Source organism: Terrapene carolina, unplaced genomic scaffold (genome assembly GCF_002925995.2).
Source record: "Terrapene carolina triunguis isolate 2854851 unplaced genomic scaffold, T_m_triunguis-2.0 Scaffold211, whole genome shotgun sequence".
NCBI lineage: Eukaryota > Metazoa > Chordata > Testudines > Emydidae > Terrapene > Terrapene triunguis.
In genome coordinates, this window is record NW_020664562.1 from 35,593,991 (window position 1) to 35,619,629 (window position 25,639).

At 41.2% G+C, this 25,639-nt stretch overlaps 1 protein-coding gene across 1 annotated transcript in view; it reads right to left on the minus strand.

Moving 5' to 3' along the window:
* The window catches only part of LOC113407421 (leucine-rich repeat-containing protein 7-like), a 249,087-nt gene that overhangs the window by 34,779 nt on the left and 188,669 nt on the right, over positions 1–25,639 (minus strand). Inside the window, exons 16-20 of the mRNA XM_029912418.1 lie at positions 17,979–18,179; positions 11,962–12,073; positions 11,537–11,717; positions 8,811–10,488; positions 2,114–2,263 (exon numbers count right to left, since the gene is read on the minus strand). Coding sequence (XP_029768278.1) covers positions 2,114–2,263; positions 8,811–10,488; positions 11,537–11,717; positions 11,962–12,073; positions 17,979–18,179 — 2,322 coding nt within the window. The remainder of the gene's footprint in view (positions 1–2,113; positions 2,264–8,810; positions 10,489–11,536; positions 11,718–11,961; positions 12,074–17,978; positions 18,180–25,639) is intronic.

A 25,639-nucleotide genomic window follows, 5' to 3' on the forward strand; every position in this document is an offset into this window, starting at 1 on the left:
ATGGTGTTGTTTCAATCTGTCTAGATGTGGAGACACCTGCAAAATGAAGTAAAGGTTATTTTAATAACCAGGATAATGATAAAAAAATCTTAAACAACAAGTCAGAGAGAACACAGCAAAAGCTGCCACAGTCATTAAATTTGCAGGCTCCACGGGTGTGGATTGCCCACAGGCATTCAGTTTTCAGAAAGAAAAGGTTGATATATGTAAGCAATCTTTTTCCTTGTGAGATATGCATTCTGAATGTGAGAATTTCAAGTGACTTATGTTTAGTTATAAACACTCTACTGTATTACCCTTCTTTGAATAAAAACTGAATCAACATTTTCTATGAAAACAGTCTGAATCCACAACACACTTGCAGACAATTCCAGAATTTCCAGTAGACACCTTTCAAAGATCTACACAGAGCCATTGGAAGATTTATAGTTTAACATTTAGTTCACAAGTTATTTATGTCCTGCAGCCAGAAATGCAAAATGTTCTAGAAGATATCAAGGAATAGACATAAGCAGTATTCGAAATTCAAAGTATTACATCAGTACTAACTTTGTCTTTGCTTTGCATATTGTATAGTAAGAGAATATCATTCTTCCACATTTTTTAAGATGAGATTTTATGGTGGCATGTAGCAGATTGTGATTGAGTGCTTAACAGAAGGAATATTAGAGTAAGAAGAGCTTGGAGAGTCCTTAGTTGGAGAGTCCTTAGGTCACATGAATATGCACGTGGGGTCATATATCACCTTGATCCATACATATAACTCCCCATTGACCTGAATGCATTAAAGTCAAGTATAGCATATGACCTAAAATTCTTGATGTGCATGACATATGAAATACCTCATTCTTAAATATACATGCATAAAATACTAAGGCTGTCTGGAATTACATGTCAAAGTGATTCCTTGCAAAGACCTGGAACAAGAATTAATATATCACCCAAAGATATAGCAACAGTCTTTGAAAGAAAAAAAATATGATAAATGCTGGAAAACTCCTTTTCTAAGTGAGTACACCTGTATTTAAGATGTCAATTGTCATTAATTGTGCCACATTGGAGATGTACAAGTACAAATATGAAGGTTTGTAATACTCTGGATAATCAGAGAGTGAGGGGCATAAGAAACTAACCAAATGTGAAAGGATAAGTTATTAGGTGCAGCTTGGCAATACAACCTGTGTATTTGTACTGTTGAAATATACCAGTTTGCTTAGTGGCTGGGAAATACAATACACTATATGTATTAATAGTTAGATCAGGCTTGTTAGACTCCAGTTCAGCAAAACTCTTAAGCCACATGGGCTAATGTCAGAGCATGTGAGTAGTCACATTGATTTCATATGCATATGCATAAATAATATGACTGTTTGGAATTTTATGTCAAAATTATTCCTTGCAGGGACCTATCCTTACTTCAGGGAGACTACTCACATATGTTAAAGCTGAGACTACAGTCCCTTCTACATAATGCTATGAATATTTTGGCAAGATTTTAATGGGTAATATTCTACTTTATCTTGTTATAGCTTCTTCTTTCATGAACCATGTAGATTAGTAGATGTTTATATGTGTGTATGATACATATATACATGCATCAATATATCAATAATAGGTATGAAATCAGAAACTGAAAAGTTTGAGAACACTAATTTGCTTTTCTATATCCCCAAAACTTAAAACTAAAATTTAAAAATACTGTAATTGTCGCTAGTAGGGGCTCAAAGCATGTCAGTACTGTTTCAGATAAATTAGTGGAAAGTGGAAAACCCTGGCTCCTGTGATGCAATCTACATACATTCTTTAAAAAAAAAGTCTATAGTACCATTTCTAGGATTAAACATCTACAACATGAAACATAATCCCAGCTCTATTCCCAGAACATATAATCAGGATAACATTAGTCTGCAACACAAGAGCAGAAAGCAGCAATGACAACCATGTGAGCTGGTTAATCCAAAAAGCAAGGTTATTAACTAGGTAAACTATGGTACTAGCATCTTTGCTTTTTGGACTGATTACAGAGTATAAGCATGAAAAGCTAAAGCAGGAAAAAGCAAAGGGTATTAATTTATTCTGTGGTGTTGGTATATACTGGCTATCCCATACTTACTTTTGGTAGAGGTAGCTCTTGCTGAATTTGGTTTTCAAATTTAGATCTAGTCTGCAAGTTTAAAGTCATGCTTCTGCCTGCATGCATTGCTGACAAACCTCCAGAGTGCAGCATGCCAAGGTTAACAGTGTGGTGTTTGTAAGCAGCGGTCTGAGTAGAGGAAATAACCACGTGACAGGATATGAACACACATGCTCATTGAATTAAGTATCGCACAAACATGGTTAACTTCACAGGTTTTAGTTAAAGCAAACAAACAATACCAAGAAATAAGTAGCTTTTTGATGCATGCACTCAGTTGAATAAAAGCACATATAGTACAGGTTATACATAAAATGGATACCATAAAAAGACTATAACACTGATAGCAAATGAAATATTTTTTATACCTATAGTCTGAAAACTGTGGTATATTGTATGGTACAAATCCTTTTATGGATATAGGACCAGGGATGCCCTACACTCCCAAAAATCTGTGTATCTGAAGTGCAGGGAAGTAATAGCAGGAAAACTCATACAAGAGGTCTCTGTACCATCTTGTTTGCTATTTAATTGATCCCCAAGGCAGCTCTTTGTGGAAAAGAGGATTTTGGTTGGGACAGACACACAGTGAATGGGTCTGTGCACGCATGGACTAAATGGACCAAAATTCCACATGACAGGATCAACTGGCTGGATCCACTACTGCCCATTTCCTTTATTAGCAGCTACAAACCAGCTGCACAGGCAACCTGATATGTTTGGGTTGAGGATTCCATCAGTTAGCACAATATGTTTTCATCTGGAGCAAAGACCTTTAACATGAAGTTTGTTACACTTCCTATATCTCCATAAAGATTGGTTCATAAAACTGATCTTGTGCAAAGTATGGTTATGGTCACAGTCTCACTCTCTGACTGTATGCTGCAAATTTACTATATATTAGATCACTTTCAATTGCATTAATCAATATGAACCTAATTTAATTAATCAGGATCTTCACTGCATGCTTTATATGAATGAATGTATTCCTTACACCAAACACAAATATTTAAAATAATTGTAAAGCGTGTCCTAAACCAACAAAATCCAGAAAATACAAAGTTTTGCCTGAAACCTCTGTCCTTAAGATACCACATTTTGATTAGGTATTATGTGGTCTCCAAACAAGGAGTAATTTTACATACCACAAGTACAGCAATGGAGGTAAGGAAGAAGTTTCAGTCTTCAAGATAAATTTTTTTAAGTTTGTCTGTTTGAGCCTTAATGTTATTTTAACATGCATCATTCTTTAGTACACGAATAGCAATGGGTATCTTGACTTCAGAGTTGTTAAGATCCAGCATAAATTATGTATTTGGATACATTTTATAAATGCATATAATTTACACATCAGACCACAGCAGTTTTTCAAAGCCGCTTTGGTTTATGAAACAAGCCCATACTTATAAAGTGTATTTTTTGCTGGATAGTCAAACCATGCATAGAAATATTATATCATCAGTACTAGATTTTGCATGGAAAATAAACATGCTCATCTTTCTACAGCTAAATGGGTATAACAATAATCTCCACACTGAAAAGCAATAATTGTGCATATCCAATGCTACCATTACAAAGTTAAATAAGCTACAGGTTTAATATTGCTCCCTAAAAACACCAATGAGGGTTAGAATACACTTTTGACAGTTTACTTATGTTTTTTCCCTCTTTTTAAAAAGCTATGATGTATTTGTAGTACACTATTGCCAAACAGTATCCAGAGCCTTTCAATGCTCTCTGAGCATTACTGAAATGGTAGGGTTTCAGCAGTACACCCATATCACTTCTGACAAGACCATTAGCAGGTTTCTTTCTTTTTTTTGGTAAGGACTCCTGGAAATCAAAAGAATTAAGCTTTCTGAGTTAGTTTTTCAATGAAGAGTGCATATTAAAGGCAATGGAGTCATGTGTGAAGAACTTCTGAAAGCCACTACCATCTCAAAGCTGGAGAAGAAAAGTCATAATGAGTTTGTCTTCAAAACCTCGACCAATCAATTATTTACTTTAATATGGCTTCTGTTAGTGATTGTCAGAAGTAGAACTGACTGGAAAATTTTTGTTAAAAGAGTTTTCATTTAGAAAATACCATTTTGATTAAACTGATTTTTTTGTGAAATTGTATGGATTTCAGTGAAATTTCATTTAAAAATTGGAAATCATTTTGAAAATGTCAAAACATCCAATTTCAAAATTTTCAGAACAAAGTTTTGATTTTTCATTTCAAAACATCTTTTCATTTAAAATTTACTTTATTTTTATAAAAATAAAAGGGGGATCAAAATTGAAAACTTCATATATATCAAAACAAAACATTTTGAGTGACCCTAAACAATTTTTCCCCCGAGTTTTGTTCTGCAAAATATTTCGGCTTTATGTCCCAATTCAGAATGAATTTTTTTCACAATCTAAAATTTTTTGAGGGATGGAAAATCAATTTTCTGACCAGCTCTAGTTAGTAGTTTTCATTGGTTTGACCTTTAAAAAAAAAAAAAAAAAAAAAAAAAGTGATGTCATGTTTGAAACCCCAATAAGTCATGAATGATACATTACCAACCACAGACCATATTCTGCATTAAATTATACCCCTATTGCACATCTGTAAATGAGAGCAGAATTTGAACCCTTATTAAAAATCATCTCATTTATATAAAAAACAAATCTACTATCCAGCCATCCTTTATGTAAGTTAGATTGGTTTTAAAAAAAGGAAGAGGAAAAACAGTATAATTTTTTTAATTACCTAGTTTAATTTTATTTTTAAAGGCAATACTGCTTTAGCCTGTAGTCACCATCCCCCAGCAACTCCTTCTTTCCTCTTCCAGCCTGGCTTTGGTGTTTTTCAAATATTGACCCTGCTTTAAAATTGAAGCTTTACTTACAAAACTAAACTGGGAGTACTGAATCCTAATCTGGATGGAGGGAAAACAAGTTATTTCCCACAAATGTGGCCATTTGAAGAGTGTTGGCCGTTAGACATCAAAGATAAAGTCTAAGTCTAGTTGCCAAGATTTGGAGGTAGTTGAGCCTCTATGGAAAGTAGATAATTTACCTTTCATTTGAAAGTAAAAATTCACAGCAGCCAGGGTGCCTGTTTTTCTTGCAGGTCTGTCTGACAAAGGATGCACAAGTATCCTTTAAAATGTGACCATCAGGGGTTCAAGCGGTGAGACATCAGTGGGAAACGTTCCATGTTTCTCCTTAGCCAATGTGGCACTCAGCTGTGCTTCAGAGGTAGCTTTGGTGCTATGAAACTTTAGGAACAGATTTTCTGTCTCTGGGCTGTGGCAGCACAGTAGGGCTTAATAAGCACCTTATGGGGCCACAGAAGAATTCCCTGCATGGCCTTATGCTGTCCTCCCTGCAATCTCCAGCAAATGGGGATGCCAGGGGTAAAGTCCATAATGCATGGCACTATGGAGATTATGGCCTATGTTGCAGCACATAGATCATTCAAGATAGGGTATAATATGTTAACTATACAATTTATGCTGGGGATAGGGTAACCATACATCCCATTTTGGCCAGGACAGTCCCCTTTTTAAGCCCTACCCGGGGTGTCCTGATTTTTGGGACAAATGCCCAGTTTTGCCCCAAAAGTGGGGCACCCTACCCAATGGGGCATGGAAGAATGTTCGGGGAGGCAGGAGTAGGCTTGCCAATTGTGGTTGGATGTATTCGTGGAGGTTTCATCACATGACATAATGTTTAATTAAAGATTAGTCTAATTCCTGAAGACTCCAGGACAATCCTGGAGGGTTGGCAACCCTTGGGGGAGTGAGCGGCAAACGCCAGACCCACACAGTGGGGTTCAGGCGAGCAGTGGTGCCAGGTGGCTTGGGACAGCCCTGCATGCAGGAGGGAACTCAGGAAAGCAGCTCAGACCAGCTCTGCCTGGGGGATTGGATGAGAGACGTGGGCGATTTTCCCATTTTCCCTTTGGGAAATATAGTCATCCTCGCTGGGGACCATTTTCGACACTAGAGCAGCCAAGAATCTGAAGTATGCTGTGACACAGAGGCCCTTTGGGTGTTCACTACTCTGTGTCAGCAACTCCTATGAGGCCTGACATAATCACTACAGCCAACACTCGTCATGATATAGATTTAAAAGGTGGTATGTAATATATCTCTGGAAAACGAATAACTCACTGATCATTAATATTCTTGCATGATGTATGTACTGTCAACCCACAAGGGATTACACAGATTTTCTCGAGTTATGACTAAAACGTGTTTAAACCAGGCATATCAGAAGGAGTTGATAAAACAGTCTTCCCAACCCCCAGACAAAGGAATGAGGTTGCGTCTGCTTGCATGTGTATTTCATCTAAATTGAGTAAGGTGTGACCAAAGACAAAAGCATATTTGCATGCCAGGCAAACAAAGCCACAAGGAGTGCAAGTGGGGAAAAAGCAATCACAATTTCAGCGGGGGATGGAGACTGAACCCCCAGGAAGCCTTCCTGCCCTTCAAAGAAGGGTCAATGAACCTTGAGATATACTTTTCAAAGGTTTACTGGACTATAAAGAGAGGAGCAGAAAACCCCTAAGTTATTCTTCACCTGAGGAGACAAGGAAAACCAGCGTCTTGGACTCTGTGGGGATCCTAAGAGCTAGTCACTGACTGCTGGAAAAGGAAGATTATACAAGGTAGTTTCCTCACTGAAGACTGTAGCTTAAGTTAGATCTTAGCCATTATAAAGCATATTTTGACTTTTGTTTTTTGGTAACCCTTTCTATTTTTACCCCTTATCCTCACTTAAACCTCTCTCTTTTTAATTGAATAAGCTTGTTTTTACCTTTTATCTAAACCGACCAGTGCTGTGATTGAAATAACAGTGTTTGTCAAACCCCAGTTAGATTAATGAGCTGCAGAGTATAGTCTCTTTAAAGGAGCAATGAACTTAATAAGATTCTATGAGTGCTACAGTCAGAAGGACTGGACACTACAGAGCAGATGGTTTGGGGGAAATTCAGGACTGGGAGGGTCTTGGGTCACTTGGCAAACAGTAACTAAGCAGTGGAAGTTAGGGTCTGACATGCATGCTTGTGTTCAGGCTGTTGGTGTCAGGGCTGTGAGTCATAGCATTTAAGGCACCCAGAGTTGCAAGGCAAGTGGTGACACACCTCTTACTGATCTGGGTTGAAACCAAAGTGTCACAGATGCAAAGGTGGGTGGCATAAAGCCATATTTGGTCCCTCCTCCCCAAACTGTGCTGTGCACTTCCTAAAGGTACAGCCAGAGTCAGATCCTTACTCTACTTTTTAAGTGGAGTTAAGACCAAAAATTGAAAATCTTGGTACCTATACTGCCATCTAAATGAGTTTTGAAAAGTTTCTTCATTTTTTTCCTAAGATACACCATGAAATAGCTCTGACAAAGCTGAATTGGGAACTCCATATTTTAAAGTAAAAATTAAATTTTAAACCAGATTAGTAGTCTACATAGTATAATAGTTTTTCTGGTGGAAAAAGGAGGAGGCTGATGAAGGGGCTATGAGGGAAGAAAAAGGCCATTTTAAGACTCTTTGTTTGTTTGGTCACTCTTCAGCAGTGCATTCTCACCCACTAGCCATTATTAATTTTCACATTTTTCCATGAAGGTTATAGAGGAGCTGTAACATTGTTGTTTACATTCACTCCCCAGAGTTCCATCAAGGTATGCATCTGGCCCTCCCAGTTTAGCATCCTTCAGTAGGAAGTGAGTTGGAAATGACTATTGGCCACAAACTACTGGGGAAAGGGCATTCAAAATCACAGAGGGACTGAAGAAGACTCTGTCCAATAGTCTGAGAACACAAAAAAGTCAAGCAAATACAGTTTTAAAATACATTCACTCAAAACAGTAGGGAAAAGTTTTTGTAATAGTTTCCTTACAATTTTTTGCTTTTGCTGCTATGAACTGTTTTACCTAATAGGGAGATATGTTGCATAAAATACCCTACACAATTTTAAAATTATTTTTGAAATTATGGGGCACGATTCTGATCTTGGTTAGTAACATAATTCAATTAATTTACACCAGTGGGATTTAAATTTACAATAGCAACAAACTAAGCTAGGATTTGAAACCATTGGCCACTGAAACCCTTCTTGGGTATCCCAGACACCTTGTTTTGGCTAACTGCACTAATGGATTCAGAATGGATTTATTTTCTACAGGTTTACTTTGACAGTAATTCCATCCAGATCATCTACTCTCAATCTTATTTCTATTCTCTGAATTTGTTTTTAAAATTCTTCCTACTTATTGTATGGGTAAAAGTTTAGTGATATTATTTTGGGAAATTAAAAAACAGGAGAGTTGAGATTTTTCCACTAAGATTCAGTCCTTTCTAGTTTTATTTCAGAATCTTCTACTATTGCTGATACTGCTCTTTGATAGAAATTATGGTTATAGTGTTTCAGGCAGTCCCAAAATAGTAACTAAATAAAGCAGGTTTTTTGGTACCAAACACTTTTATACATAAGCCTCCATAAATCATTTACTCAAGAACCTCCAATACTAATTGATTATATATCTTATGTCAACAAAATCCTTCACAGATGAGTTCCCCTAACACAAATACAGGGAATCTCAGAATCAGACATTTGTATATTCACCACTATACATGCACATACTTAGAAATATTAAAATATAAAACTAGAGCATTAATTCCAGAGAAATGCCAAACATACCCTGTCTAACCTTCTAGCTTCTATATGTCTAAGTAGCTGTTGTCTCCAGTCTGCAGGCATTTTACCACAGCTCTCATTTCCCTTCACAGGGGTAGGCCTTGTCTTTACATCACTGTTATCTGAAGGCTTGTCACCATAGTTACCCAAGTTATAGTCCGATGGTATCTTTTCCAATAGAGCTGCCATTGTAGGCCGAGCTGAAACTGGCCTAGTCTGAGATGTACCATAACTCTCTGTACTGTAGCTTCTTGCAGACAATGGCCTCCTTTGTGTAAGGTTTTTAACCGGAAAACTTCCAGACTGGGCTTTCACTTCTTGATATGAAGGGTGTTCATCTTCATACCTGCCATTTCTTTTGAGGAACTGGGTTTCAGACACTGAGATACTGCTTTGGCGTTCCATAGCTGCTCTATACTGAGGTCTGCTATACCTATCACTCTGAGGCAGTTCATGAGGTTCGCTTACTCTTCTATACATTGACATTTCAGTGGAGCTTGCCAATGAATCAGCTCTTCTCAAAAATCCTGACCTTGATCCCTGGGTTGAGAACTGAGCATTAACAGCCTCCTCATTAACTGAAGGCTGAGAGAATGAAAACATGTGCTCCATGGGGGGATAGCCTCTATAGGCTCTTGGACTAACCAAATCCTTGGCAATGTTTTTACTCTGCTGGGGAACATATTCTGGATTGTGTTGAAAAGGTGGTGGTATCCTCTTTTCTGCTTTAACTTCCACTGCTCCTTGAGGGTTGAAGCTTTGGTCAAACTGATAGACTTTTTTGGTAACAGAAGGCTTTTGCTGCTGCTGTACCTTAACACTTCCATAACTCAGCAACTCATCATCTAGCATTGGTACAGATTGGCTACGAGACATACTAGACATACCATGCTCCTGTCCTATCATTTTATCTAGTCTTTCATGGGTTCCTGCATTGTCATTACGGGATGCATAGTTTTCTAATGGAATATTATAAACTTTATATGTACCAATGTCTATCTCATCAATACTTTGCGACTTCTTAAATTTACTAGTTTTTAAATCTCTCATCATTGGGGAAAGCCTCTCTGTACTCTTGCTCATTGCAATAACACTTTTAGAAGACTCTGGACGGCAATGAATATGTGAAAAGACATTACTAAGACTTCTGTTAGCATTTGAATCATGATACTCCCATGCTACTCCTGGAGAAAAAGTGCTAGCTGCTTCAGGAGATTCTTTGATATGATCTTTCCTTTCAGGCAAAGGGCTGGTGGTGGGGGTGCTCTCCAATTTAGAAGGAAAAGCTGTCCTATCTTCAAAAGGACTTGGAGTTCTGGTCCAATTCTGCCAAGGATTGGGAGGAGGCACTTCTGATTCAGGTGTGTTTCTGAGTGTAGGCTGTTCAAGTTCCAGGGGAATGCCAACTATCCTGTCTTGTCTAATTAAAGGCCTGCGTCCATGAGCAGATGTGCTTCTAGATTTAGAGCATAAGAGAGGGTTAGTGCTAGGATTCTCCACTGTGCTCTCCTCTGCAACAAACCCTGTGTTATCATAGTGTGGGGTATCATTCCAGCTGTCAGCAAAAGTGTCACTCATTGGATGCCTGTCATTGCGCTGCTGCAGATTTCCCACTGGAGCAGACTCTAGTTGACTGAGTAATGGCTTTGTCTCAAGAGGCTGTGGAAAAGACTGCGCAAGCCTGCAAAAAGTAAAAAGAAAATGCAATGAAAACTATCTGGGCCTCTATTACAATAAGTGAGCAATCAGCAGAAAGAAATTCTTACAAAACATCCTAATGTTTTCTCATGTATATCTAGCCCTTTGGATTATATTACAATATATATAAATTATGCCAGTGCTTTGTCATGAAATCTGGCATTTTCTAACTTTTGAGGGCTTAGCTTTTCAACCTAAATAATTGTTTTAATATTTTTTGTATGTAATATAACTTATTTTTCAGCAAAGTGGGTAACTCTGCACAAAATAATTCAGCTATAAAAGCCTCTGCTGACATAAATCCAGGAATTAACACAATTCCAGGCTGAAAAACGAAGCTTCTGAAAATTTGGTGCACAATGGCCCTGATCCTCTTGTCCAGTTGGACAGCTTTGTGCTTCTGCAGCAATGCAATGGCATCCCCATAAAGCAAGCTTAATGATATGGAGGATTCCCCATGTGTAGGGCACATTTTGGTGGCAAAGAACTGCTGTAGCAGTTTCTATTCTGTGTTGCCAGTGTAGGGGCATGGCTGGGGGTAGAGAAGAAGTGACTCGGTATCCCCATGCCCTGGCAATTCCCAGCTGCTAGAATAGTCCCCTTGAGGCTGTTGATAGCCAGTGAAAATTAAAGCAGCTTTCAGGCTTCTTATTTGTGCAGGGGTCTTCTCAGGACAAACTGAGGGCTGGGGGAGTATAAAGGTTACAAGCATTCTGTCAATCCTAAAGTGTGCCAAGACTCCTCAGCTGCAGCTCAGGATCTAGGCTTATTGTCTGCAAACCTTATAGCATAGCAATTTACTATGCACTTTCAGTATGTGGTTATTTCACTTTAGAAAATATATCAGAGAACCTGAATCCCCACTTTCTTCACCTTGTATTGTTATCGCCGCCAGGGAAAAATGAGTGTAAAATGCTACTCTTCTTGTTTGACAGCCTTAAATACGCAGTATGACCTCACTTTGCCCAGCTGTATATGATTACACAAGGTGAGAGGCAACAGAGAATCAGACCCAGTAAACATATACACACCTGTTACCCCACAAAGAATTATTCACTGCTTCTTTGGCAGTTGTTTGCAAGGACCCCATTTTAACACGAGCATTAGAGGACCCTGAGGAAGCTTGGGAAGGTGAGTAGTCTGAGTAAGTGCCTGAGGAAACACTGTTATTGAGACAGTGGATTTTATCTGCTTCAGATTCGTCTGTTGATTCTGAAATAAAATAGAACAAGCATTATGTGGGGTTGGAGCATTCGGAAACTAAACGTTCTGGAAAAATAAATGTTCAAACTGATATTATGCATATATTTAAAAACATGTTTGTAAGATATCTGCAAATCAGAGTGTCGTATCCAATACATCCCAGCACAATGTATTACTTCTAGCTCATCTATCTAGCTGCATGCATTAAACATGCCTTCGCTGAACACCTTTGGGAGTCAAGATACTGTAATACCTTTCTTTTCTTTACCCAGAAGAACAAGTTTGGGTTGGTACAAGGGAGCCTCAGCCATTGAAGGGCGAAGTTCTCCTATCCTCATGTCATTAGCAGGGTGTCCAAAGGAATCCTAAGAGAGAGAGAATAATACCAAAGTATAAAATAAAATTATAGTAAGGTGGACTTGCAAAAGGCAATGAAGAAACAACCACATTTGTCATGAACATGGAACTACATAAACCCAGGCACAGACAATATCATTCTAATCATGCTGAATTTGTCACTCTACAATTCTACTTATTCATAAAATATTATAACAAAGCAATAATATTATGATGATAGTGAGTTTATTCTGAACATGCAGATGAACTAGATAGAACTTATGAGATGTGTCAAGACGACACACACATTCTTGATGGAGTAAAGGTTACAAAAATGTAAAATTTAAGTAGAAATGAATGAAAATTTAGAAAAAACTCATTCATTTGTTCCGATTACAATGGGACAGATCTTTACAAATTCAACTGTCCCTACATCTGCACTGAACCAAAAAGCTATCTTGGCTCCAAAAGCATTTTCTATGAACTTAGGCTAATAATAATGTCAACCCTGTGTTTTGAGAGCAAATGCTAATCTGGCTGAACTTCAAAAGGTTTTCTACATAATGCAAGGAGCAAACAAGATGTGCGCTACTACGATCCCTGCTGCAAAGAATTAGACCAGTAAGTCATTTGTTTCTGTTTTTAAACAAAACATGTGCTTTTATTGGTTGAAATATGTGTTCTGACACTTTTGGTTAATTATGACTTGAAAGATTATTTTAGAAATCATAGTTTACAGCTCTCTTTAATAGAATAATTCATATTAGGATTAAACTGAAAAACATTTTGAAAATCAAAATTCACTAGGTTCACAGAATTTAAACAAAGAAAATTGTAAATGTAAAGAAAATTTAGGGTTGGAAATGCAGGGAGAACTTTGAATGGTCTGATAGAACCCCAAAGATTCTGACTCATCTCTGATCTACTTATAAAACCCTTGTTTTATAATACCTAGCATTTACATATTTATTTTTCATCCATAATCTCAAAGAATTTTACCAAGATAGGTAAGCGCTATTATCCCAACACACAGATAAGGAAACTGAGGCACAGAGCGATCAAGTGACTTGCCCCAGGTCACACAGTGAATCAATGGCAGAGCCAGGAATAGAACCCAGGTCCCCTAGTCCACCTATCTAGTCATCCATGGTGCCCCCTTAAGTGTTGTTTCTGATATTGTATGAGTTTGATGAAACCTTGTTATGGGATTGTGGTTCATAGGTGTGAATTCACCCTTCAGTTAACATAACTGTAAGCATAAGACAAAGGGGTGCATGAACCCACCCAGGAGCTTTTGCTGAGTATTGTTTTGGACAGGTGTGTGTATGGGAAGACAGGACACAAAGAAACTGAGAAGGAATGAGAGAGAGAGAGAGGACCCACATGCCCGCACACACAGAAGGGAGCTATTGAAAGTATGATAGCTGTCCCTGGAAGAAGCCTGGGGAGAGGTTTTTGGGTCAGGAGTGCAGGCTGGAAAGAATGGTCCTGGTGCTATAAGCAAACGAAGCTGTTTCGTGCTATTTCATTCCTTCTGTAGTCAGAGACAGACGACTTCGTACATTCTTTGTAAATAAACAAAACAGCATAAAGAAATACCTGACTACCACCAATTTCTACTCCCAACTGGTACACCAACGGGACCCCAAACTTTGACTTGCTGCTCGGGTCAAAAGGGGCAACAATATTTTGATTTTAGGGACTGATAAGGAAGAGTAAGGGGAATTAACTCAATGGATTTCCTAGACTCTGCCCTTTTGCCTTCCTAGTAGTGAAATAAATTCAAATTGAGTCCTTAGATTGTGTAAGCTTGAACCCATTTAATTTAAAAAGTAAAATAATATATGGTTGGGGGGCCTTCTCAGTTGTTCCCAGATGGGTGTGGCTCCTCTTTTACAGCTGTCATTTCCAGCATCAGATTCTTTGTCCACAGCTCAACCATAAAACTGTCTTGTTAAGTCAACAACCCAACCTCCAGTCAGAAATGCTCTAGACTCATTCATTTGTTCATTATCACTCACCCAGCAGCTGCTACTGCTTGATGATCTCTCACTTCACTCAGAACTGTTTTAGCCCAATTTATCCCTTTGTTTTTCATTTCCAACCAGACAGTTGCTGCTTCCCTCCTTGAGAAGCTTTATGATTCCATACATGTAACTGAGCCCAAATGCTGCACTGTCTGACATCTCCAATCTGACTGATTTTCTGTACTAACCAGCTATCAGATATGCTCTGAAAACACCAAAAACCAAGAAAGAGGAAGAAGAGAAGTGAGATAGTGGCTTGAACCACGGAGGGGTAATTAAAATTAGGGAATCACAGAACAGGGCAGCTAAGTGAAAGGAATGGAGATATGAAGAGGGATCGTTCTCTGTATTTCTCCTCTTCCCTTCCCACCATGACATGGTCATGGTTCAGGTATGAGGAGGAGACTGCCCATGGAGACCTTGTGAAGGACACAAGGTGGGAAGGGAGATAGTGGAAAACACACTATCTAGAGGAGTTACATGGGGATCCAAGCTCGGGGAGACCCTGGGAAAGGCAGTTGATGGAACACAGCCCATCAGGGGCATTCTGATGGAACACAGGCTCTGGGTGATTGTCTTGTGGGGGGGTACCTTGCTTCAAGGAGCAGGAAGGCTGGTGTGGGACACAGCCTTGGTGAGAGACATGGACGGTAGATGAGTTAGGGGGACGATAGATTCAGAAAAGACCTTCTGGTAAGGGTGGACACAGGTTTGGGGAAGAGGGGATGACGGTATCTGTCATGGGGAGAAGAATGGACATTTGGTGGAGAAGAGTTGGTAGTAGAGAGAGAGGGAGAGAATGAGTGGTGTTAGAATGGAGAGGGAGGAAAAATTGGCATTTATAAGTAGGAGTGATGGAGGGAATGTTGGGGGAAGAGAGGTGGTTTGAGCCTTGCTGGAGGTATACTTGTAGCTGAGCACTTCTGCTACAGAAGGTGGAGGGGGGTTGAGGCACTATGAGACTCTGTGTCTCCAGCACTTCGTTGGCAAAGTTATTCCATCAATAGTGAGGTAAATGACTTTGTGGAGAAGATGAAAGAAAGGAAAGAGATGCAATATTCGAAAACACAATTTCATTAATTAAAAATGAAACCATGTTACTATTGCTCTTATTTTCATAGTTTTATAAGATTTATACTTTATTAATTGCTTTTAGTAACATGAGTGAAAGCAAAAATAAGTGAGAGGATTGCCACATATACAGTCCCTTGAGAGTACTATTATACTTCTGTAGTGATATTTTAATATTTTTGCCTTACATATAGTTATGCCTCTCAAAATTCCTTAGATTCCTTATCAGCCAGTTTAGTCAGTCCCTCAATGTTGGCAAAACAAATATATATATTTGTTTCTTACACATACTCCATGTTTATTGTAATATATTCAAGACCTTAAATTATTTTGATATACCAGTTACAGTTCCTTTATACTATTTTGTATTTCCTATACAACATAATAAATACACACACAACTTAAAGCTGGCCATCATTTAATAACATTTTGCCAATGCATCAGTCAGTTTCCACCCCAATATACAAACTTATCATCCAATGTCCTTTTTGAAAAAGTACATGTGTAGCATTCTCAAGCTGTGATATACTGTAATTTTTGAAGCACAGTGCATGTTAAGTTTCTTATTGTACCTCTGAACTTTCTGTATGTTCTTCTTTCTTCTTCCTGTTTGGGATTTCCAAAGTCAAGTTATGAATGTTGTCTGAATCAGACAGGTGGCTCTTTTGGAATGCTTGATTTTCTATTGCTTGGTCTACACTATAGAGTTAGGTCAATGTAAGGCAGCTTAAGTTGACCTAATTGTGTCAGTGTCTACACTACAGCCTTGCTCCCTTGTAAATGCCCTACTACATCGACATAATAACTCCACTTTCACTAGAGGCATAGGGATTAGCTCGGTGTAGTTAGGGCAACGCAGTGTCCATGTAGACAATGTTACTTACATCGGCTGTTGGCTGTCATGCTTGTCAATTTCACAGCTCCCAGCTGGAACCGTGAAATTGAAAAGAAAGACTGTTAGGCTCCCTGCTATGAACCCCGCACCTTGCTCAGAGCTCGGGCTGTCACCCTGGGGTGAGTGGGGAGCTCCAGTTAGAGCCCGGCTGTCACCCGGCTCCTGGCTCCCCACTGGGCTGCCGCCCAGGATGCCCACTTCAGGCTGGGCTGCCACCCAGGCTCCCAGCTCCCCGCTGAGAGCTCTGCTGCCCCCCCACTCCCAGCCAGGCTGCCACCCAGCTCCCCAGTCCCCACCGGGCTACTGCCCAGGCTCCCCGGTCCTTGCCCCTTGCCAGGCTGCCACCTGGGCTCTCTGCTTCCCACTGGGAGCCCAGCTGCTACCTGGGCTCCCGGCTTCTGGACCAGGTGCCACCTGGGCTCCAGGCTCCTTGCTGTTCAAAGCTAGATGATACAATACAAATTTATCTAGTTGATGAGAACAAAATGGCACAAATACCCTGACTGAAGGAACAGGATTGTAACAACATTTGGTGAAAGTTAAATGATTAGAATGTATTTCAGAGAGTTAAAAGTAATAACATTTGGATTCAAGGACTTTAAAGAAAACAGCAAATTATTTGATTTTGAATACTCTGATCAAAGTACCCAACTGAAGCAGTACTTAGATTTTGTGAACATTTGTGGAAGCAGTCCCAAGGGAAAATAATTGTGCTAAAGTGTGCTTTAATACGAACAAGCCCAAAAGAAATGGAAATATTTTCACTGTAAATGAAACACACATAGCAGTGCAATGAGTGGAGCAATGATTACTAGGACTATTGGATGTGTGAAAACAACCCAATCTGCAGTGGTACATGCACAATGAGTGAAGACAAATTAACGTAATTACACAGCAACAGCTGGCCACAGGGTGGTACCTTTCAAGGATAATGCATCAATTGTAACAGTTAAATTACAAAGAGGTGAAAAGAAAATTTGATAAAGATTGAGTGACTTTGTTTTCTAATTTATTTTCTTTTTAAAATTTGGGTTTTATAGGGGCTTCCAAAAGTGTCAGGTGCTTTCCATGGATCTCTCCAGGTATGTTATAAAATGATCAGTAAGTACTGCAAGCATCATCACAGCTGTAATTTGTGTTTTTAAATTGTAATTAATTGGTTTAAAAAATTCAGACTTTGTATAAGTGAGTAAATGTCCACTGAGATCAAAGGAACTGATCCTACTTACACCAGCTCTGAATTTGGCTCCATATAGCTAGTACTAAATTTTGGAAATAACTTTCAACAATGTTCACGCTAGAATTGCAGCCTTTTACCATATAAGGACAATATAAGGACTTACCTTCTCTTGGTAAGTATCTATTTTTTAAGGAGCAGGTTCCGCAACTCACACTCACAATGAATAGTACCTTACTTCATAAGTAGTCCAATTGACATCTATGAGACTTCTTCAGTAAATACTATTCAATGGGCCTGACGTAAAGTTCATTGAAGTCAATGGAAAGACTTTTGTTGACTTCAGTAACCTTAGGATCAGACTCAATGTGAGTAAAAGACAGAATCTTGCCCTAAATCATTAGATTTGTCATTACATATCTGAATCAAGAAGACATTTATGAGTATATGACTGAGATGTAAATTATTATATGGTCTATTCTGCTACTGCTATGTATATTTCACTGCCATTAACATTTAGGAGAGTTACAGACACACATGAACAGCAGAATAGATCCTTATATCAACTCAGATTGAAAACTGAGAAAATGAGTCTCAATTTTAGAGAAAAACTAGGAAAAATTAATCTGATTCTAATAAAAAAAGTTAAAACCAGAAACAATTGCCTATGATTTTAAGATCAGATATAAAACAATGTCACGTAATGGAGCCAGGTTAAAACCCTTGTTGAGCTCTTGAAAGTAACAATAATCTTGTAATATTACCTCCACTGAAATCTCCTTTGTTGCCATAGGCCACTTGTGCTCATACTTTTCTTTCATAGTTTGCTCACTGTTGGCAGCTGGCATTGAGTTCTCAGGCCTCACTCCATGGCTTGTTTTGCCCACCAGATTTTGAACAGATTTTACCATGTTCTTTAAATCTTCTGGGTATGGAGTTGGATAACGTTTCAGATTTATTTCAACCTAAACATTTATAAAAAAAATTAAAGCACAAATATGAAATAAAAATAACATGCAAGTTAAATCTGTGGTTACAGTACTATGGATAAGTGTATAATGTACAAGCAGTGAATTAAAATATTTGAGAAATGTGCTACATACATTTGTCATTATGAGTAGAGCTGTGTGAATAACTGATTTTTCAGTTCAGTGGCTGAAAGTTTTGTTTCATTTGACATCATTATTTTTACCTTTTAAAAAAATTAAACTGAAGCAAAATTCAAACAGCAGTTTCAATCAAAAAATCAAAATGATTCATTTTAAAAATGTCAAAATTAAACTCATTTATTTTTTGCTGAAACAATTTAGCAAATTCAACATTAATTCACAAAGCTTTGTTTAAAAAAGTTCACCCAGATCTAATCATGAGTCATTTTCAAAGTCCGTGGGCTGGGATCTATTTCAGTTATACTAATGTCAATCTGAGGTATAACTCCTCTGATGTCAATCACAGATCAGAATCTTTCCCTTTATGTTCAGTTTTTTACCACGTAAGAATACTGAGGTTCAGATTCTACTCTCAGATCAAGACCACTATCAGATCAGATCACATCCTGTTCTTAACGACTTCTGTGAAAATCCAGAATAATTTTCCTATATTCAGTGGAGTTATTTTAGATTTACATCAGAATAACTGAGAGCAGAATATAACCCATTGTGGAACTATTTGTCCCTTGATATGTACATGTAGCTTGCACTGAGGTCAATGAGATCTATTCTTATGCATAAACAAAAACAGGAGAATAAATCCTTATTGACTTAACAGTGAGTCACACTGAATAGTACCTTACTCCTGATAGTCCTGTATAGCCCTGTTGATTTCCTGTACTACTTGTGTGACTCAGGGTGGCATAACTAAGTCCTTAAAGATATACATAATAGAATCTTAATTTCGATCAGTAGAAAATTTTCTAAGTAGAAAATATATCTGAGGTCCCCAAATGCAGCAGACATCTGTTGATATGCATGTCCTAGAAATTCAAAAACATGACTGATTGAAAACTAAAAGCTATGGGAACTAACATTCAGTTCTTTACTATAATAAAGTATATATTAAAGATGGTATGTTTTGACATGCTCTTTAATACAAAATGTAAATGTATGATTACTATATTACAAGTTAATATGGTACTCCCACAGGAAAAAGAAATTGGAAATGATGTGTAAAATATAACCTTGGTAAAGCTTTGGTTGATTTACAGTTGAAAGAAATAATATTTATATGTGGCCAAATTATGCATTTGATTTGCCACAAAATCTGGGCCATGATTTAAATGCAAGAATACAATATAACTTTATGGGTGACTGGGAATCAAGCCATATAGTCTATGCATGATCAAGGAGTATTGAAAAATACACTGTATCTAAATGAGCTACATAAAGAGAGGCAAGTCATACAATACAATGGTCTTCAATAGGATTCAGTTTATCCCTGTATTAACATTTAGTAGTAAAAAAATATACTGGCAGCTGTGCTAGATAAAAATCTATTGGGATGCATGTATTTTCATAATTGATATTAAAATGATATTAAGAATAATAATTAACAATGAATTCTAGACTCCCTTTCTATTAGTATTCTTTTATGTTACATTTAATGCTACCCCAGAAGTAGCATGTCACTGCGGGAAAAAAACTTCCAAAAGTGCTAAATTCCTGAATGGAAGAATTTCTTTTTAAATGTCAAATATCAAATATATTTCAGCAGGTGATAACTGATTTACAGTCAATTTCAAGTATGAAAGATACAAAGTGAAAGTTATGCACAACTCCAATAATAATTGGTTACCAATACCAATTATTTAATTAAATATCCAAATAACAAACCAAATTCTGTGCTGAGTTATGAAACTCGGCTGAAATCACTAGAGTTGCACAAGGTACTAGCACCCTCCCCCAAAAAATCTGCCCCTACATGTTAAGTGACAGACTTGTATTCACAAAAAGCATTCTGTGATTCTCCTTAGTCCTCCTTCCTACTGGAAAAATGACTGAGGTTACATTAGAGCATGGTTACATTAGAGTCAATTATATTTTGTAAAGGTCCAAATTTCTTGGTCAAGGTATAATCAAGGTCCAGACTGCACCCAGATCCCCTCCCCTAACCCCCGATTACCCACCGCAAGCTTCACGATCACCTGCCAGCTCCCCACCCTCCCTGCCCAGAGAGTAAGGTGACTTTATTTCTCTAAACTGAAAACGGGACACTTGGGACTGGCCTGAACCACATGGCATTGCTGCTCCCCTCCCCAACGTTCCTCCGTGCCCCCAATTGAGCCAAATAGCAGAGATGGGGTGAGAGAGGAATGTGTATGGGCTGGGGGCTGGGCAGCAAAGCAAGGTGTGAATGTGAGTACTTTTGAGCTCGGAGCCAGGAGGTGAAGTTGCTGGACTATGATCCACTAGCAGTGCAATGCTCCTTTGGGGGCTGGAATAGCAGAGGGGCAAGAAGGAGGTTCTGGGTAGCAGGAAGAACCAAGAAGACTCCAGATAGCAGCCCTGGGGAGATGGTGGGAGGTCGGAATGTGGCAGAAGTGGGTGACAGGAAGCGGACTGGGGAGGGAAAGAGGCTGGCTGAGTGAGCAGGGGCTGGAGAGGGCTCTGGGGATTGGCCCCAAAGGATGGGAGTGGGGAGGACATGAAGCCAGGGTGGGGAGCTCTGGGGACCACTTGGGGACAGGAGGCACAAAGCCAGGGTGTGGGCTCTGGGTACCGCTCTCCATGTGTCCCTGCAGCTCAGGGGAGAGGAAGCAGCAGGGCGGCTGGCTGAGCTCCTTCTCCCGCCCCCCCACATGGGGCTGCTTTGCCTTCTCTGCTGGGGAGTCCCACACATTGCCTCTCACCTGTAGATCACTGATTCTCCACCAGGGGTACATGTACCCCTGGGGGTACGCAGACGTCTTCCAGGGGGTACATCAACTCATCTCGATATTTGCCTCATTTTACAACAGCCTACATAAAAAGCACTAGCGAAGTCAGTACAAACTAAAATTTCATACAATGACTTGTTTATACTGCTCTATATGCTATACACTGAAATGTAAGTACAATATTTATATTCCAATTGATTTCTTTTATAATTATATGGTAAAAATTAGAAAGTAAGCAATTTGCCAGTAATAGTGTGCTCTGACATTTTGTATTTTTATGTCTAATTTTCTAAGCAAGTAGTTTTTAAGAGAGGTGAAACCTGGGGGTATGCAAGACAAATCAGACTCATGAAAGTAGTCTGGAAAGGTTGAGAGCCACTGCTGTAGATGGTCTGCAAAGCAGGCAGCAGTGCTGAGACTCCAGCAGCAGGGAAGGCAAAGCAGTCCCAAGTGAGGGAGATGGGAGCTCAGCCTGGTGTCTGGTCTAGTTTTGGATCATGGTTCGCCTATTGATTACCCCTGCATTAAAGAGACAAGGTGGGTGAGGTAATATCTTTTATGGGACCGACTTAATGTTTTAGTCGGTTTTAAAGACGAAAAGCACCGGTGTGGACAGCACTTTGTCGGTGGGAGAGACTCTCCCGACAACGGAGCTACCACCCCTCATTGGGGGTGGTTTTATTTTGTCAGCAGGAGAGCTCTAGTGCTGGGATTATGGTGCCCAATGTGACCATCTTGAATTGTTGTGTCTTCACAATCTTGTTGAGTCACTGTAGGTCGAGTCTGGGTCTCCACCCACCCAACTGTTTTCCCCCCGTGAGAAAATAGTGGGAATAAAATCCCCTCCCTCTGTGTTTTGTTGGAATGGGTTCTACAGCTTTTAGATGTATGAGGTGGATTACCTCCTGACAAATAGATTACCTCCTGACGTGAGGGGGTGCCTGAAGAGGTATGGGGAGGGAGGATGGATAGGGGGTTTTAAAAGAAGGGGGATGGAGTAACCAGTTTGTATGATTTCTAGCACCCATCTATCGAATGTGATGGTTTTCCAGATTGGATAAAACAGAACTTGGTGATCTCCGAATGGTCGGGAGAGAACAGATGTCTCCAGCAGACAGACAGACATGGGGTTCTCAGGCCCTCGACCAAGGCTTCTAATTAGTTGCCTGGATGTTGATGGCTGCAACGCAGATGCTGGAGGAGTAGCCTGTGATCTCCTTAATGGCCTTTGTTTGTGACCCTGTGATTCATACTGCCGTAGTTGTGGTGGTAGCGTCGAGGGGCATAATAACTCCTCTGTCTTTTCTTGGGTCTAGATGGATAGATCCCCAGAGATCTGAGTGTCGCCCGTGAATCTTTGAGTGTATGGAGAGTTGTCAGTTTTTGTGGCAAAGAGTTTGTATTCTGAAGTTTTTGACCATGGATTGCACTTCCCTAGGGATCCCGGAGAGATGGAGGCATGAGGCCCTCCTCATCACCATTGTGGTCACCACTGATCTTGCAGCTGTGTTCGCAGAGTCCAGTGCAGCTTTGAGGGCTGTTCTAGAGATGAGTTGTCCCTCTGCCACAAGGGCTGTAAATTGTTCTTTTTTATCTTCAGAAATAAATTCAATACATTCATAAAACTTGTTGTAGTTATTATAATCATACCTCGCCAGCAAGGCCTCACAAGTGTAGTGTAGCCAAAGAATAAGCCTTGTGGCCAAAAAAGTCGAGTCTTTTCTAGTCCTTATCATAAGGTGTGTTCTTGGGCTGTGGTTGTCTTCCACGTTCATGGACTGCGTCGACCACCAGTGAATTGGACACCGGATGGAAGAAGATGAATTCTGTGCCCTTCGCTGGCACATATTTTTTGTCAGACCTCTTGCAGGTTGGAGGAGCAGTTGTAGGGGTCTGCCAAATGGTCTTGGCAGGTTCTATTATTATCATTCATAGGTAAAGCGATTCTGGAAGAAGGAAGTATTCAAAATGTCCATTAGTTTGTGCTGTGTCACCTGGACCTCTTCCAGAGAGATGTCCAGAGAGCTAGCCACCCTTTTAAATAGGTCCTGGAATTGCTTGAAATCATCCCCCATATTAGGGGGAGGAGGCACGATGGTGTCATCTGGGGAAGATGACGACAGGTGTGTAGGTAGTGCCCCTTCCTGGTCTGAGTGTACTTCCCCCTCTTCCTCTACTTCCCCTGTCGGTTCTGAAGGTTCAGGTACCGAAGGTGCCGGCAATTGCTGTGTACTTAGTCTAGATGTGGTGGGCAGACCCTGTTGTGCGGGGTATGTTGCCCACTGGTTCCGATGTCTGGGATCAATGTAATATGTCCTCTGAGGGAGTCCTGATTTGGGCGGCTCATGGTGGGCAGGAGCATGTGGAGGAGAATCTATTTGTCCTTCCTCGCCCTCCTCATCATTGCTTGAAAAGGCTGGAGTGGAGCGTGAGGGAGTCGCAAGGAGATGCGGTGCGAACATGCCAGGGTCGCGTCTGTGCCAAGGATGGGAGAGTCAGATGTAGATCTGACTAAGAGATCTTTGTGCCATAGGAACTGCTGCGATGTCTGCATGATCTGCACCAGAAGCTGCATGATCGTCAGTGTTGGGAGCCATGGTGTATATGTCATGACCATAGGCTGTGCCAGTGTGTGCACCAAGCATGCATTGGGAGTCAAAGAGTGAGCCACAGTCTGCACCAGTGCTGTGCCGCTGTATGTTGATCGCGGCTTTGGCTGCATCGGTGCCGAGGCATGGGGTTTCGATTTCCCCTTAGTGCCTGTGTCTGAGGTGGCTCTTTTAGAGTCCTTACCTCTCACGGTACCGACGGTGCCAGATGGTCCCACTATCTAGGCGCCTTGAGCGGCCGGTGCTGATGCTGTTTGCGGAACGTCACTTCTTGGCCAATTCCTGCATTGGGGATGTAATTATCCGCTTTTTGGACACTTTTTTTAGCGGGTTGATCAGAAGCATGGGTGGTGGAGGGACCCTTGTCAGAAGCCGTGGTTGGTGGGGCTTGTCCAGGTGGGGTCCAGGCTTCGGGCTCAGACGCCGATCTGAGAGACTTCTCCATGAGAAGGAGTTTAAGTTGTAAGTCTCTAGCCTTTCTTGTTCGGGCAGTTAACTTGTGGCAATGAGGACACTTCTGTGTTGTGGTGTTTCGCCTAGGCAGCGAACACAATGAGCGTGTCCATCCGAAACTGGTATGGAGAGCCTGCAGGTGAGGCAATGATTAAAGCCTGAGGAATGGGGCATTCCTGTCAGGGAAGGCTTTTGCCCCCAGAGAGGCTGACTAGCCTAAAGGATCAACTGAAACCCAGCTTCTAACGAGGAGACTAATAATAATAAATATAAAAAATAATATATTTTTTAGAAGAGACGATGGGGAAAAAGAAAAATGAATCAACTAACTATCCTAACTAAATAACAGTAGTAAATAGGCTTAAAAAAGTATGTAGCGAGGTGCTCTTAAGTGCTCCGACTCAAAGCCAAAGGCAGTAGAGAAGGAACTGAGGGGGGTTGGTCGCACAGCACCAGTTAACTGCCTGAAGCAGTGCGAGTTGGGGACCGTGCATGTGCAACCCAACCGGGTACTGCCAGGGCCGCCTGGGGGGGGGCAAGTGGGGCAATTTGCCCCAGGCCCCACAGGGGCCCCCAAGAAAATGTCGGAGGCTCCCCCCCACCTCCACCTTCCCCCATCCCCCGGCGCCTCAGCGCGCCGCGTCCAGGAGCGGCCCTGGACAGCGCTGCAGCGGCGTGGCTCGGGCTGGGCCTGAGGTCCTCCGGCTCGGAGCCGCGTGGTAAGGGGGCAGGGCTGCGAGCTCCGACGGGCCGAGCGGCAGGAGCTCCTGGAAACGTCTCGCTGAGGCTCTGGGAGGTGGGTGTAAGCGGCATGGTAAGCCTCTCTGAGCCTGGCACCCCCCCAGCCCTGTCCCCCAGCTCTGAGCCCAGCCCCTCTGAGCCGGGCACCCCCCCAGCCCTGACCCCCAGCTCCGAGTCCAGCCCCTCTGAGCCGGACACCCCCCAACCCCATCCCCCCCGCAGCCCTGACCCCCAGCTCCGAGCCCAGCCCCTCTGAGCCGGACACCCCCCTGACTCCTTCCCCCCACAGCCCTGACCCCTAGCTACGAGCCCAGCCCCTCTGAGCCGGACACCCCCATGACCCCATCTCCCCTACAGCCCTAACCCCTAGCTCCGAGCTTAGCCCCTTTAAGCCGGACACCCCCTGACCCCATCCCCCTCACAGCCCTGACCCACAGCTCCGAGCCCAGCCCCTCTGAGCCAGGCACCTCCCGACCCAGAGCCCAGCTCCCCACCCAGCCCTGGGCAACATTAGCGCCACCCCCAGGCAGCGACAGCCCATTGGCACCAACCATCACCATCACCCAGCGACAGCCCATTATGTAATTGCAAATGTATACAGGGCCGGCTCCAGGCACCAAGCACCCAAGCTGGTGCTTGGGGCGGCACCTGGAGGGGGGCGGCGCGGCGCTCTGGCCGCCGGGGGGAGAGCCGAGCCGAGCCCCAGCCGGGGCTCGCCGCCCTCTCGCCGCCCTGCCCCCGGCGCTCTGGG